Raw genomic sequence first — 15,815 nt, 5'->3', positions numbered from 1 at the left:
CAGGGGAATAATGGCCCCCAGTAACACCAGGGTGACGGCATACACAGGGAAAACATTTGCAATCGACATCCCGGGATCGAAACTGGTGATGCGAGTTTCAGGAAGGGTTGCAATTCAAATTCTCTCCTGGAAGAGCTACAAAAGCCTTTAATGGATAAATTCTCACTGATAAACATGGTTTTAGACTATTGCTCTTGGATTATTGGAATTTTCCCTTCTTGAAACCTTATGTAATTTAGTGCAATGATTGGGAGGCATCTTTAAACCAACAGGAAGTCAAGACACAAAATTTTGTTCCTTCTCCACCTTCCCACACAGTCATACAATAGCCAAGCAAATCTGGCATAATCACCTTCACTACTTTATACCTTATAGACAAGGTATTTTACAGTGGCTTAACAGCCGTTATTCCATCATAGATAGAAACTGTGCAATGGAACATTCTGAAATCCCTGTTGTAGTACACTTCAAAAGAAATTAACCGGGAAATTGAACCTTCTGCTGGGCAATTCCTCTACGTCTGGAACTCCCTGAAAGTCTTCATTTAAATCAGAGACTACAGAGGCTTCTGATAAAATTAAGTATTATAGTTACTTCGGAACTTAGTCTATTTGATACATTGTTACAATTCAACTAACCTCACACATACCTCAGCCACTTCAAACAGCACTTCCCCATCCCCATTGGACCTGTTGTCCTGCTTTCCTCGTGAAACCAAACCTGACAACCAAAACCCACTCGATCCAAATCTCACGTGAGATTGCCACTCTTTGAAATATCTGGTCAATGTCACCAATACCACCATATCATTTGAAATATCGCTGTCTTTGGCTTTTTAGCAACTCAGTATTTGCTTATTTACTAGTAAAACAAGACAATTACTTACTTGCAGAGTTTCAGTCCTTCACTGCCATTCACAATAAATGCATCCAATGCATTTTGTAATGCACGTGCTAAGCTTTCCTGAGCTATTTTATAACCTTTTAGATAACGTTGCAACTTCTTGATATTGAACATTCGCAATTGGCCTTTGTCTAAAATGTCTGACTCTCCAAAGGTTTCATGCACATTGTATCTTTCTTGGTTGTAATGCAGCACTGCGAAATCTTCCAACTAATGGTGAATTTACAAACTCGCTCATCAAAAGGACAGATTTTGCACAAGGGACTTTGGCACTACTTGTGAGATAATTACCTCACACACTGTAAGTTATTTTTCTCTATAATTGCGTGCCTCAAAGGGGGAGAATGAATTGCCACAAGGGACCCCAAATGGCGGGACATTTAGCAAGATGTGTAAGTAAATTCATATTAAAGAGGATGATTCCTACAGAGTTTGTATCCTGACTTCCAAAAAGCATCTGTTTAAGCTCTACTCAAAAGTCTTGAGAGAACATTTATAGTTTATGGAATAAAAAGGTCAGAAGCAACATGGATATAAAATTCACTCTTTGACAAAGAGTTCAGTTAGGTATAAGGATTTGAGATATTGGGATACTATCCCTGGGGAAAGACAATGTTTAGAAGACATTTGATTAGAGATATTCAAAATCAGGAGTAGTCTAAACAATGTAATAAGGAGATAACTCTTGCATTGTTTGAAGGATCAGCAGAGAGCGTAGATTTAAGGTAACTGGCAGAAGAAGCAATAGTGACTAAGGTGAAAATTATTCTTATGGCACGTGCTTAGGATTTTGAATGCACTAAACTAGGGTATGGTGGAGGTGAGGGGTCCAGGTTCAATCCAGACATTCAAGAACAACTTGTATTAATATCTGAAACAGAAGGATGTGCAAGGTTTCAGAAAGTGGTGGTGCAGACAGTCTAGGTGAATTGCTCAGAGACATAGCACGGACCCAATGGGTAGCATGGTCTCCTTCTGTGCTGTTAACAATTCTGTAAACTTCTGAAGGCTGAATGCATGGCTATGTAGCAATGTTATCCAGGACATCATGGTGAAAGACATTGTTGTTAACACATTTTATTTAGATGTGGAAGAATTAAGTATTTGATCTTTGTATCACACATTCAATGTGACAATTTGTATCTTTCCCATATACAGCCCACATATCCTTCAGCAGGATCCACTAACATATAGTTGTGCCAAAGGACACTGAGTGGTACTGCAGCAATGCAACAATGTTTTTTTTTGTATCTAATCCCACAGATAACCTTAATTGACAACCACACTGTTCTCCCCAATTTAAATGTTCCAATGTATTATTTAGAGTCATACAAGTTAAAATTAAAAACGTTAACGCATTTCAAATCTTTTTCACCAGTTATACTTAACCTGCAGCTGAAAGTGCTGTCATATCTCTCACAGAATTGCTGTTGGGTTTGTTTCTATAGGGTGGCACAGTGGTTAGCATTGCTATCTCATAATGGCAGGGACTGAGGTTCAATTCCAGCCTTGAGTGACTGTCTGAAGTGTGTACGTTCTCTCAATGCCTGCATGGGTTTCCTCTGGATACTCCAGTTTTCTCTCACAGTTCAAAGATCTACAAGTTAGGTGGATTGGCCATGCTAAATTGCCCACAGTGTCCAGGGATGTGCAGACTAGGTGGGTGAGCCACGGGAAATGCAGGGTTACAAGTCTGAGTGGGATGTTCTTCAGAGGATTGATGTGGATTCGATGGCCAAATGGCCTACTTCCACACTGTAGGATTCTATGTCATATCCTTGTTTATGAGGATTGGCCTATGGACTTCTATTCGATTGATCCATTCTTTTGGCAAAGTACTGCCTTCAGCGGGTTGACCAGGAGATTCTCACACTCTTATCACCTGCCATCAGACATGTTGGAAGGATTTAAGGGATGATACTAACCCACTTTGTTCCCATTTATCAGTGCACTTTCCACAGCCAAGATGTCATGGTGCAAGACTCAAAGTGGAACTTTGAACCCAGAGGCAGGGACACTATTACTGCTTCACTTGACCTAAAAGATCATGCACTGCACCAAAATAGCATCCATTCATTATACTCACAAAACATGAGCAAAGGAAAGACACTTAATAAATCATTCTCTGTTGAATGTAATATAAATTACAAGTATGACAAGGATATTACAAAAATGTAATCAGAGAGGGAAAATGAAACGCATCACTCACCTTAAGTATTTATTCCACGTTTATTATACAGAAATTTAACTTCTTTTCCAATATATACAGAGTCAATATGAAAATGTGTCAATCAATGGACTCCTGTTTAGTTTGTAGTTGGAATGTGCTCCTCTACAGTTAGGTTTTCATCTGCCGCTGTTTTTCTGATGCATTACTGTCGATGAGATCTTTAAATCCCAGCTTCTCCAGTGGTTCTTTTGTCATCAGCTGCCTGTAGAACAAAACAATTAAACATGTGCGGCATGGTATGAACAATGCTGCAAGATGTGTCCGTATTTAGCAACCCTCAGGTGAAAACACCATAAAGGCAACCTTAATGATTGGGGTATTGGTTATAGCACTCTTGCCTCAATCAAAAGTTGTGGGATCCAAACCCACCCTAGACTTCAACAACAAACAAATACATCAATGCAGTAATGGGAAATTCTAAATTCCCTAACCAGGGGAAAAACGCTTAAATCCTTCCAAACGCTTAAACATTTTATGTTTGACATCTTTATGTTGTCACCTTTTGAATGATTGACGCTTAAGAAGCCATTCAACTAACTCATTCAGAATGACGTCCAGGATAACATACTGCCATATATTCCTCCTTCAAAAGTTTACAGAATATTATAAATATTATGGTGGTAGGATTGGTGGAAGTTGCAGTGATAAGGGTATCAAGGATGAGAATCAATATGACATGGTGGCTCAGCATTTAACATTGCTGCCTCACAGAGCAAGGTTCCCAGGTTCGATTCCAGCCTCAGGTAACTGTGTGGAATCTGCACATTCTCCCAGTGTCTGTGGCTTTATTCCGGGTGCTCTGGTTTCCTCTCACAATCCAAAAGGATGCAGGTTAGGCGAATTGACCATGCTATATTGCCCATAGTACTCATGGATGTGTAGGCTAAGTGCATTAGGCAGGGGTAAATATAGAGTAATATAATAGTGTGGGGGAATGGGTCTGGGTGGGTTACTCTCTGGAAGGTTGGTGGACTTGTTAGGTCAAATGGCCTGTTCCCACTGTAGGGATTCTATAAAAATCAGTAAATAAATATTTTACAGTTCTGTATTCAAATGCCAAAACAAATTCAACGCAAATGATCAAGAGACTGAGGGAAAACAACATTTAAAAAGTTGACACAAGAGCTGAGGAAAACAAACTGGAATGGTTACAGGAGGAGATGTTACGACAATTAATCTTTTTAATGGAGACTTGCTCCAACTAATTAAATAAAATTGATTAGGTTTATAGTTACTAAATTTTCATGTTTTTAATGCTGTACCTTTCCATTCTACACTCCAAGTATTCCTTCGATTGCTGTCTGCACAGAGAATTGTCAAACCTGCTCTCTCGAAGGCAATTCATAAATTTGTCTTTAAATTCTTTACATTCACCTGAGAAATCATAAGAAACCAACTGCATTAAAAATAAGGCTTTTTCTATTTCTCCATTGTCACAAATTAAATACACCAAGTAGCAGCAGAACCAATCGCTTCGCGGTTGCTTGTATCAGTGATTTGACTCAACACTGCACATTCCAAAACCCTTTAATCTAAGACTGCACACTGAATCTTGTTCAACTTCTCTGAGGAGCAGGACTCCAGAGCAAAGGTTCCAAAACCAGATAGATCACAGCGGGATATGCGTGAGATAGTGCAGAGTCCTGAAAGAATTACAGATGGAATTATGGGTACGGCGAGTGGTGGAGGAGTAGGGCAGAAAGCAAAGGGGTAAGTGAATGTGTACAAGTTCTAGGATTGGGTGAAATTTGAGGCAATGCGAGCATGACACAATTTAGCTCAGTGGTGAATATGATGCAGTGACTAGAGGTGGTATGGGGATGAGAGGATGAGGAATAAGAAGGGAGGTAATTGTTTTTGGTGGTGGGGGGGACAGATGACAGTGACAGTGAGGGAGGAAGACAGTGTCAGAGCAGAGTGTTTGGGGAGGACAAGGTCGGTGGGGAATCAAGTGCTTGCAGAGGGATAGGGACAGTGTGTGGGGTGTTAATGCCTTGGGAGGTGGGGGGTTTGAGTTGAGTGTTTGAGTTGGGGGGGTGTTCAGTATCTGAGGGGCAGGTTCAGTGTCGGGGGAATTTAGTGTTTCGGTGAGTTACGACCTGGTGCAAGAGGGTCACAGTCTTGGGTGGAGGGGGTGAGGAGTCTTGGGGAGTCAGTGTCAGGGGGGTGACAGGGTGAAGCAGAGGGGTCACTGTGGTGAGGAGTCAGTGTCTGGGGGGGTCACTGGGGCAGGGGTCATTGGTGTGGGGAGTTAGTGTCTAGAGGGTCACTGGGGTGAAGGGTCAGTGTCTGGAGGGTTACTGGGGTGAGGGGTCAGTATTTAGGGGGTCACTGGGGCAGAGGTCATTAGGGGAGGAGTTAGCGTCTGGAGGGTCACTAGTGTGAGGGGTCAGTGTCTGGGCATGGGGGGGGTCTATGGGGTGAGGGGTCAGTGTCTGGCAGGGTCATTGGGGTGAGGGATCAGTGTTTGGGGTGAGTGTCTGGTGGGGTCATTGGGGTGAGTGTCTGGCAGGGTCATTGGGGTGAGGGGTGAGTGTCTGGCAGGGTCACTAGGGTGAGGTGTCAGTGTCTGGATTGGGGGACTAGGGTGAGGGGTCAGTGTCTGGGTTGGGGATCTAGAGTGAGAAGTCAGTATTTGGGTTGGGGGTCTAGGGTGAGGGGTCAGTGTCTGGGCGGGGGGGTCTCTGGGGTGAGGGGTCAGTGTCTGGGTGGGAAGGTCCCTGGGGTGAGGGGTCAGTGTCTGGGTTGGGGGGGGTCTCTGGGGTGAGAGGTCAGTGTCTGGGGTGAGGGGTGAGTGTCTGGCAGGGTCACTAGCGTGAGGGGTCAGTGTCTGGGTTGGGGGTCTATGGTGAGGGGTCAGTGTCTGGGTTGGGGGTCTAGGGTGAGGGGTCAGTGTCTGGGTTGGGGGTCTAGGGTGAAGGGTGAGTGTCTGGGTGGGGGGTCTAGAGTGAGGGGTGAGTGTCTGGGTTGGGGATCTAGGGTGAGGGGTCAGTGTCTGGTGGCGGGGTCTAGGGTGAGGGGTCAGTGTCTGGATTGGGGGTCTAGGGTGAGGGGTCAGTGTCTGGGTTGGGGGTCTAGGGTGAGGAGTCAGTGTCTGGCGGCGGGGTCTAGGGTGAGGGGTCAGTGTCTGGGTTGGGGGTCTAGGGAGAGGGGTCATTGTCTGGCGGCAGGGATCTAGGGTGAGGGGTCAGTGTCTGGGTTGGGAGTCTAGGGTGAGGGGTGAGTGTCTGGCAGGGTCACTTAGGGTGAGGGGTCAGTGTCCGGGTTGGGGGTCTAGGGTGAGGGGTCAGTATCTGGTGGCGGGGGTCTAGGGTGAGGGGTCAGTGTCTGGGTTGGGGGGTCTAGGGTGAGGGGTCAGTGTCTGGGTTGGGGGTCGAGGGTGAGGGGTCAGTGTCTGGCGGCGGGGTCTAGGATGAGGGGTCAGTGTCTGGGTTGGGGGTCTAGGGTGAGGGGTGAGTGTCTGCGTTGGGGGTCTAGGGTGAGGAGTCAGTGTCTGGCGGCGGGGTCTAGGGTGAGGGGTCAGTTTCTGTGTTGGGGGTCTAGGGTGAGGGGTCAGTGTCTGGCGGCAGGGGCATAGGATGAGGGGTCAGTGTCTGGGTTGGGGGTCTAGGGTGAGGGGTGAGTGTCTGGCAGGGTCACTTAGGGTGAGGGGTCAGTGTCTGGGTTGGGGGTCTAGGGTGAGGAGTCAGTGTCTGGCGGCCGGGGTCTATGGTGAGGGGTCGGTGTCGGGGTAGGGAGTCTAGGGTGAGAGGTCAGTGTCTGGGTTGGGGGTCTGGGGGGGGAGGTGAGTTGCTGTGGTTCTATTCGCCGAGCCGGAAGTTTTTGTTGCAAACGTTTCGTCCCCTGGCTAGGCGACATCATCAGTGCTTGGGAGCCTCCTGCGAAGCGCTTCTTTGATGTTTCCTCCGGTGTTTATAGTGGTCTGTCCCTGCCGCTTCCGGTTGTCAGTTTCAGCTGTCCGCTGTAGTGGTTGGTATATTGGGTCCAGGTCGATGTGTTTGTTGATGGAGTTAGTGGATGAATGCCATGTCTCTAGGAATTCCCTGGCTGTTCTCTGTCTGGCTTGCCCTATGATAGTAGTGTTGTCCCAGTCGAATTCGTTTGCAACAAAAACTTCCAGCTCGGCGAACAGAACCACAGCAACGAGCACCTGAGCTACAAATCTTCGCACAAACTTTGAACACTTACGGGGTCAGTGTCTGGCGGAGGTGGAGGGGGTGAGGGGTCAGTGTCTGGCGGCAGGGGGAGGGGTCAGTGTCTGGCAGCAGGGGGAGGGGTCAGTATCTGGCAGCGGGGGGAGGGGTCAGTGTCTGGCGGCGGGGGGAGGGGTCAGTGTTTGGCGGCGGGGTCTAGGGTGAGGGGTCAGTGTCTGGGTTGGGGGTCTAGGGTGAGGGGTCAGTGTCTGGCGGCGGGGTCTAGGGTGAGGGGTCAGTGTCTGGCGGCGGGGTCTAGGGTGAGCGGTCAGTGTCTGGCGGCGGGGTCTAGGGTGAGGGGTCAGTATCTGGCGGCGGGGTCTAGGGTGAGGGGTCAGTGTCTGGCGGCGGGGTCTAGGGTGAGGGGTCAGTATCTGGCGGCGGGGTCTAGGGTGAGGGGTCAGTGTCTGGCGGCGGGGTCTAGGGTGAGGGATCAGTGTCTGGTGGAGGGGGTGAGGGGTCAGTGTCTGGCGGCGGGGGGAGGGGTCAGTGTTTGGCGGCTGGGTCTAGGGTGAGGGGTCAGTGTCTGGCGGCGGGGTCTAGGGTGAGGGGTCAGTGTCTGGCGGCGGGGTCTAGGGTGAGGGGTCAGTTTCTGTGTTGGGGGTCTAGGGTGAGGGGTCAGTGTCTGGCGGCAGGGGCATAGGATGAGGGGTCAGTGTCTGGGTTGGGGGTCTAGGGTGAGGGGTGAGTGTCTGGCAGGGTCACTTAGGGTGAGGGGTCAGTGTCTGGGTTGGGGGTCTAGGGTGAGGAGTCAGTGTCTGGCGGCCGGGGTCTATGGTGAGGGGTCGGTGTCGGGGTAGGGAGTCTAGGGTGAGAGGTCAGTGTCTGGGTTGGGGGTCTGGGGGGGGAGGTGAGTTGCTGTGGTTCTATTCGCCGAGCCGGAAGTTTTTGTTGCAAACGTTTCGTCCCCTGGCTAGGCGACATCATCAGTGCTTGGGAGCCTCCTGCGAAGCGCTTCTTTGATGTTTCCTCCGGTGTTTATAGTGGTCTGTCCCTGCCGCTTCCGGTTGTCAGTTTCAGCTGTCCGCTGTAGTGGTTGGTATATTGGGTCCAGGTCGATGTGTTTGTTGATGGAGTTAGTGGATGAATGCCATGTCTCTAGGAATTCCCTGGCTGTTCTCTGTCTGGCTTGCCCTATGATAGTAGTGTTGTCCCAGTCGAATTCGTTTGCAACAAAAACTTCCAGCTCGGCGAACAGAACCACAGCAACGAGCACCTGAGCTACAAATCTTCGCACAAACTTTGAACACTTACGGGGTCAGTGTCTGGCGGAGGTGGAGGGGGTGAGGGGTCAGTGTCTGGCGGCAGGGGGAGGGGTCAGTGTCTGGCAGCAGGGGGAGGGGTCAGTGTCTGGCAGCGGGGGGAGGGGTCAGTGTCTGGCGGCGGGGGGAGGGGTCAGTGTCTGGCGGCGGGGGGAGGGGTCAGTGTTTGGCGGCGGGGTCTAGGGTGAGGGGTCAGTGTCTGGGTTGGGGGTCTAGGGTGAGGGGTCAGTGTCTGGCGGCGGGGTCTAGGGTGAGGGGTCAGTGTCTGGCGGCGGGGTCTAGGGTGAGCGGTCAGTGTCTGGCGGCGGGGTCTAGGGTGAGGGGTCAGTATCTGGCGGCGGGGTCTAGGGTGAGGGGTCAGTGTCTGGCGGCGGGGTCTAGGGTGAGGGGTCAGTATCTGGCGGCGGGGTCTAGGGTGAGGGGTCAGTGTCTGGCGGCGGGGTCTAGGGTGAGGGGTCAGTGTCTGGCGGCGGGGGGAGGGGTCAGTGTTTGGCGGCTGGGTCTAGGGTGAGGGGTCAGTGTCTGGGTTGGGGGTCTAGGGTGAGGGGTCAGTGTCTGGCGGCGGGGGGAGGAGGGGGGGTCTCCGCCTCGATCAAATCCCGGCGCTCCGCGGCCGCTCGGCCCACCTAGGTGGTCCAGGGGGAAGGAACCCTTATCCGGGGACCGGGGATTGAAGCTCTTGGAGCTAAAATTCATCGCCGTCGACATCTTCTCGCAGCTTCCAGTGACGTCACCCGTCAGGCCGAGCGAGCCGATCCGTGAGCGAATCGCTCAGTAAAATCGCGCGCAGAGACATCGATCCAGGCTGCAGCCTGCTGCTCCAACCCTGGGGTGTTACAATAAGCACTCCATCACTTTTCCAAATCAATACTTATCCACTGCAAGGGCATAAATACTAATTTGTTTACTTCATTTAACAAGTGAAACAGCATAGTGCAGAATTAAAAATCACACGACACCAGGTTATAGTCCAATAGATTTATTTGGAGGCACTAGCTTTCAGAATGCTGCTACTTCACCTGCTCTGAAGGAGCAGCGCTTGGAAAGCTACTGCCTCCAAATAAATCTGTTGGGCTGTCACCTGGTGTCTTGTGATTTTTAACTTTGTCCACCCCAGTCCAACACTGGCACCTCCAATTCATCACTAGCATAGTGCAGAGATTACTTCCAAAAATGCTTGGTGGCCAATCCAATTTGCAGGAGAAAGTGAGGGCTGCAGATGCTGGAGATCAGAGCTGAAAATGTGTTGCTGGAAAAGCGCAGCAGGTCAGGCAGCATCCAAGGAACAGGAGAATCGACGTTTCGGGCACAAGCCCTTCTTCAGGAATGAGGAAAGTGTGCCCTTCCTCATTCCTGAAGAAGGGTTTGTGCCCGAAACGTCGATTCTCCTGTTCCTTGGATGCTGCCTGACTTGCTGCGCTTTTCCAGCAACACATTTTCAATCCAATTTGCAGTCTAGTCTCACTGGTTGACATGGTTACATTTCACCCAATGCTAATGTCAAAATGATTTCTTCTTCCAAATTCTTTGACCAACAGTCCCATTTCATCATGGGGCTTGTGTGGGCCAGTCAGCACTTGTAGCTTTTTCGTCATTCAATTAGATCATCTCAACTCTTATTTACTCACCTTGTTCCATAGCCCTTGCTACCTTTGCCCAGTGAGCACAGTTTTTCTTCAATATTTTAAATCAAGCAGTCTGCTTCAACACATTAGAATCCATCTGTTGATCAATCAATAATTCAAACTTGTTAATCAGGCTTTCTGCCAACTGAATGCGCATGCCGATGGCAGTCTAAATCTCATGAACTGAAACCTACATTCTTAAATATGTTGTAAATTGGTTTGAGTTCATCTGACCTAATCTTTTGCTTGCATGGTAGATCATGGGAGATTCACAGACAATTCAGAGGCAACATGGGGAAAATGTTTTTATGCAACAAATGCTGAAGAGATGGTTAAGATCTAATCAGGTGGCAGATACAGGATCGACTGTAGTTTTCAAAAGAAAAATTCTACAAATACTTGAAAGGGGAGAAGTTACACGATTATGGAGAATGTAAGGTATAGGGTTAAAATTGTACAGAATAAGGGAACAGGTGTTGCTTCTGCAAAAGCTTACATTATAAAATTAGGCTGCGCATGCAAATACTAAACAGTGGGAAGTGAAAACAGGTAGAATTATCTTTGACTAATAAGGCAAAGCAATTGTGAAGCAGGATGTACCAGGCATAGGAAAACAGAAGAAGTGAAAACAGGTAGAATTATCTATGATTAATAGGACAGAGTGACCGTGTAGTGGGATGTACCAGTAACAGGAGAATAGTGTGCCAGTCGCAGGAAGGATGTGGCCAACGGATGGATTTAGTTTGGCTGGATGATCGCACGAAGACAGCAAACTAAGCCAGGATAGTCACATATAAGGAATAAGATAAATAAGAGTAAGGGGCGACAGGCTTAGAGTAATGGGAGAAGTTACCAGAGGCGGAGAGAAGCTAGACAAAGGCGGAGTGAAGCTAGAGCTTGTGATAGGCTACGCACTACAGCAAAAGTAACGAGTGGGGTGAAAGGGAAGGACTGAGAGATGCAGCTGAACTGCATAAATCAGAATGTAACCCTCAGATCAAGGTGCTTACTCGTTAGGCACCCGTTCTTGCAAGTACGCATCAATAAAATTTGCTGCTTCAGAATTTGACTCGGACTGAAATTTATTAATATGTAAGTTTTGTTTCTCACAGAGAAAAAGTAGAATCAGGTGGATTGCTCTTTGAACAAACTATGTGACGATGCTGTCACTTTAAAAGGTTATTTTGTCCTGGTTTTTTTGACGAGAGATCGTAAAGGAAGGAGTGCCGAGGAGTCTAGGATGTTTAACAGTTTAACGATGAAGGGGAGGGGACAGTTCTCTCAGTTCCAGCTTTCTAGTTTTGTTGTTGTCCTGCAAGATGTGTGAGTCCAGAACAGTTGCAAGCTTCAGTAAAGGATTTTCCTGTGACTTTCTCTGAAAATCTCTCTGGATTTTGTTCCTTCTTGCCTTTAAGAATCTGTGTTTGATTTTATCTTTTTGCCAAGGAGTATGTTTATAGGATATTACTGTATTGGAAAAGTTACAGAGAAACCTTAATTGTCCAAATATCGATCATCTGAAAATCGGATTATCTGAAGAAGATTCCAAGGTCCTGCAAAAATGTTACATCAAAGAGGTAAATGCATTCAATTTACCAGTACTGAAGAACATGTGAAAACGGTGATAAAAACAAAGAAATGCAAGCAGCTCAAGCATCAGTGACTGGATATTTTTAAGGTAAGGGTTATTACACAGCCCTTTGCAAAAGTCAGTATTTTACAGTATTCCTGTCATTTTACTGGGCCGTTCATGAAAAAAATGGCTGAGAACATAAGCGCATGCATGAGGGAGTGCTTCTGTCTTTCTATCATGAGACTCAGTTCCCAGAAACTGACAAATGCTCTTGTGATCATAGAAGTTGTTCAGGACCTTGCTTAATGCTGTCTTCACCACTCCACGTCAAATGCTAACTACTGCTGCATTTTTCAAAAGTTTTCTTGTGTTATCATTGCTTTATTTTGTTCATCATGTGCAATCTGTGTCCCCTCTTGCACTCTATGCATTAAAATTATTGATTTAAACAAATTCTCCAGTAGAGCACAACGTTAGATCAGGATGGCTTCCCTTGGTTAAGTTAAAATCGATTATCCAAATAATCAATTATCCAAATGAAACAGTGCCCGCACATCTTGTTTGAATAATCAAGATTCCTCTGTAATTAATAATAGTTACTGCATCAGGTCGGTTGGTTTTGCAATAGTTAAGTTATTCTAAATTCCGCTTTTGTTTGTTCATGTTTCAACTCGGGCGGCACGGTGGCACACTGGTTAGCACTGCTGCCTCACAGCGCCAGAGACTGTCTGTGTGGAGTTTGCACATTCTCCCCATTCTGCGTGGGTTTCCTCCGGGTACTCCGGTTTCCTCCCACAGTCTAAAGATGTGCAGGTTAGGTGAATTGGCCATGCTAAATTGCCCGTAGTGTTAGGTGAAGGGGTAAATGTAGTGGAATGGGTCTGGGTGGATTGCTCTTCAGAGGGTCGGTGTGGACTTGTTGGGCTAAAGGGCCTGTTTCCACACTGTAAGTAATCTAATTTTTAAAAACTGCAGTATTTAAATAAATTCTGTTGCATCAGTTGCATCATACTTGGAACACCCACTACAGATCATCTGCCTTTAAAATAATAAAATGTAGGATCCAGGGTACCTTCTGAAAGTATTTTGAGGGGGTGTGGCCTGGTCCATAACAACAAGCACAGACACAATGGGCTGAATGGTCTCCTACCATGCTATGCGTAATATGTTCAACAAACATCGTGTGGGCGAAAAGGCAGAATATGGCAATATTGCACTAATTGAAAACTAATAGAAAGCAAAAGCACATTTAACATGGGAGTCACATGGTGCGCAGCACATTGTCCAGCCATGAGATGCCTCACCCACCTTTTCTTTCTCTTGGCATTTAATGTTGAAATATCTAATGCCTGTTTTATAGTCTGGTTTATTTTCAAGTAAGATAATATTGCATGAAATGAAATGATACAACTACTGAGTAAATAATGAAGTGTGAGAAACAAAAGCTCACTCACTTTAATAATTTCAGTCCGAGACCAAAAATCTGAAACAGAGTCGTTTATTTGTACACTTGCAAGTGGGTGCCTTGTCTAATTGCCAGTTAAGGCAATGACAAATGCACAGTAAACCCCAACAAACTCTCGCAATTTATACAGTTTTTTTCCCATATGTTTTCCTTATTCCATTGTTTGCCCCCTCCTCCGCTTATGTCATTCATTTCCTTAAGACTGATCTCACAACTTCTGTTTATCCGGCCTTGTTAGTGACAAATGTCTATCTCTGCCTCCTATAAGGTTGTTTGACGCAATCCCATCCTTTGCTTACCATTATCTGCTCCCTCCATCTGTGCTGCCCCTCACAGCATCTTATCACTAAGCCCTTTTAATTGGGGTTTGTTCCTGTGTCTCTGTACAAGTGGGAAACAGATGTTTATCCTGTTTGCCCATACATCCACCATTGTTCTGTAATCACGTCTCATGCTAACATACCATTTTCTTTAACGGATTATATGTTTCCTCATTTTTTCTAAGTCAGCTCTCGTCCGAAATTATCCCAAACTAATGTGAATTCATTTACTCTGTATCAGAGCTTATAATTGCAGAAATAACATTAATTCACCTATATCCCACAATTTCCCCTTTTTCTTTTGATTACCATTTGTTATCTTCTGCATTTTTGTCTCTTTTTTTTTAAACATCGTTCCCAAAATTTGAAAGCATCATTTCAGAGATTTCATCCATTTTGGTTTCACTCATCTCCTCATTATTTAGCCGATAAAGTTCCTCTGTCTGATTCCCTCTTAGGGGCATTTGTTTCATCAAGGCTGTTTCCATCAGTCTTTGGGTGAGCCCTCGTATACAGGGTATGACACAACAGCCAATGGCCACCAATACCCCGACTACTACTATCAGGGAAGTAAGGATAGAAACCACCACCCCCTTTTACTGTTAAAATCATATCAAGGGCTATTCTGTTTTCCCATGCCATCCTACTTGTCGCATCAAGCTGTTCTGATATTCCGTTAACCGCCTCTCTTGCATAATTTATAAATCGCTGTTGATTATAAAAAATGTAATTTATCCAATCTACATTTTTATTAATTGTTACCCACCAAAGGAGAGCTGACACAAAGCCTGCTGCAATCTGGTTACAAGCCTTGAATTCATCAGGTACTCCCCTAGGGACTCCTACCGAATCAAGATAAATCCTGTCATCAAAAGAAGTATCTAACAGTAATCTCTTACCCCTTCCCATTTTCCCTACGATCTATTCCTTCTCAAATGCCAAGGTAACTGGAATTGCCAATTGTACAATTGCACATATCCCTCTCCAATCCGGAGGTAGGGTGGGCCTCAATATTTTGCCTCCACAGTACCACCACAGATCCACTCGGGGAACCTTTAGTGCTGAGTAGTTCCCTCCCTTCTCCGTTTCGGTAACATTCTTAATCTCTGTACATAATTTCAGCTCCCCCAAATCTCTCGACCGACTTGTACCTCGCCTGCGCACACACGACGTGTGATTTCCAACTGCAGCGGAAAATGTGGGGGAGAGCTTTTACATCTTTCTTCTCCAAGGGAGGGAACATCAGAGATAGGGAGGTACAATTCCTATCATTCCATGCAGTCTCATCCTGGTACAGGGCTATCATACATTTCATGCCCTTCCTGTCTTGCTTCCACCCGAGCGGAAAGGGAACCACCTGGGCCACTGGCCTACCGGAGGCACATGCATAGCAATTGCTTTTGTTCAGATTTTTTACAGTATACTTTACCCATTCAACCCAGGCATTTGCATCCCCGTACCCAGTTTCTATCTCGATGGTCTGTTTCAAGTCTTTTACCTCTATAGTTTTTACTACTTTAGGATCATCGGGAGGGGTGAAATGTTGTATCTCATTATCCAGTAATTCTACCCGTTTTCCCTGTCCTACACTAATTCGAAAACAACAGCCCACAAACTCCTTCCCATTTGTTTTCATTTCAATCCCAAATGTTTCATTTAATTGTATCTCATAAGTTCCCCCCCCCCCCCAGAATTGCTTCGCGCCATGTGGTTTTCCTTATCGTTAAGTATATGGGGTTACACTTCTTATTGAGACAATCGCGAGCTGGTCGGAAGGGGGCCCGGTGTACTGTGACGAGACCATTATACCAAGCACCATCCCCAAGGCCATCCCCATAGGACTTAAGATGTATCTCTGAGCTGCGGTACTGTCTCTGATTAACTACATTCCCACAATTTACTAAGCTGCATGCATCAGTGTCTATTACTTGTGGATTATCAAACTCAGGAATCGTTAATAATACATATGAAAATGATATCCCAATATCCCAATACCAAGAGGGCTAGCATCATAACTCTAAACATTCCCAGTATTCTAAACATCATGCTGAAGCACAAAAAGACTTAATATACAATCTTACTGAAATAATCCCGCGCTCGCGCCGCCACTGTATAGTCAGTTACTCAAAGTCTCTTTAGTCTGAGTTTCAGCGGGTCTTGCGTTGATTCGGCTGTCCAGAGTTCTTCCTCAACTGGAGGGTCCACAGGCCCTTTGATCCGAGTGTAATGAGTCCAGCCTTTTTC

At 46.5% G+C, this 15,815-nt stretch overlaps 1 protein-coding gene across 1 annotated transcript; it reads right to left on the bottom strand.

The window, feature by feature from the left end:
* Window positions 1-3,113: 3,113 nt before the first annotated feature.
* cox19 (cytochrome c oxidase assembly factor COX19) lies at window positions 3,114-9,334 on the bottom strand. The gene is made up of 3 exons (XM_043711024.2): window positions 9,215-9,334; window positions 4,396-4,507; window positions 3,114-3,335 (listed from the first exon to the last, which is right to left on the bottom strand). The coding sequence occupies exons 1-3, from the start codon at window positions 9,294-9,296 to the stop codon at window positions 3,242-3,244; spliced, it is 288 nt and encodes a 95-aa protein (XP_043566959.2). The 5' UTR covers window positions 9,297-9,334; the 3' UTR covers window positions 3,114-3,241.
* Between the last annotated feature and the right edge of the window lie 6,481 nt (window positions 9,335-15,815).

The sequence above is a fragment of the Chiloscyllium plagiosum genome, unplaced genomic scaffold (genome assembly GCF_037043375.1).
Source record: "Chiloscyllium plagiosum isolate Xiang-an unplaced genomic scaffold, Cpla_swu_hap1 HiC_scaffold_20, whole genome shotgun sequence".
Taxonomy (NCBI): domain Eukaryota; kingdom Metazoa; phylum Chordata; class Chondrichthyes; order Orectolobiformes; family Hemiscylliidae; genus Chiloscyllium; species Chiloscyllium plagiosum.
Note: the sequence above shows the minus strand (reverse complement) of the source record. Positions and strands in the feature narration are given on the sequence as shown.

What these genes read in the sequence shown, in the direction of transcription:
- cox19 (XM_043711024.2), bottom strand. Translation starts at nt 9,296, where the DNA reads ATGTCGACGGCGATGAATTTTAGCTCCAAGAGCTTCAATCCCCGGTCC. An exon ending in CTTCCCCCTGGACCACCTAG is followed by an intron (nt 4,508 to 9,214) that starts GTGGGCCGAGCG and finishes ATGATTTCTCAG; the next exon opens with GTGAATGTAAAGAATTTAAA. An exon ending in TTGGAGTGTAGAATGGAAAG is followed by an intron (nt 3,336 to 4,395) that starts GTACAGCATTAA and finishes TTTGTTCTACAG; the next exon opens with GCAGCTGATGACAAAAGAAC.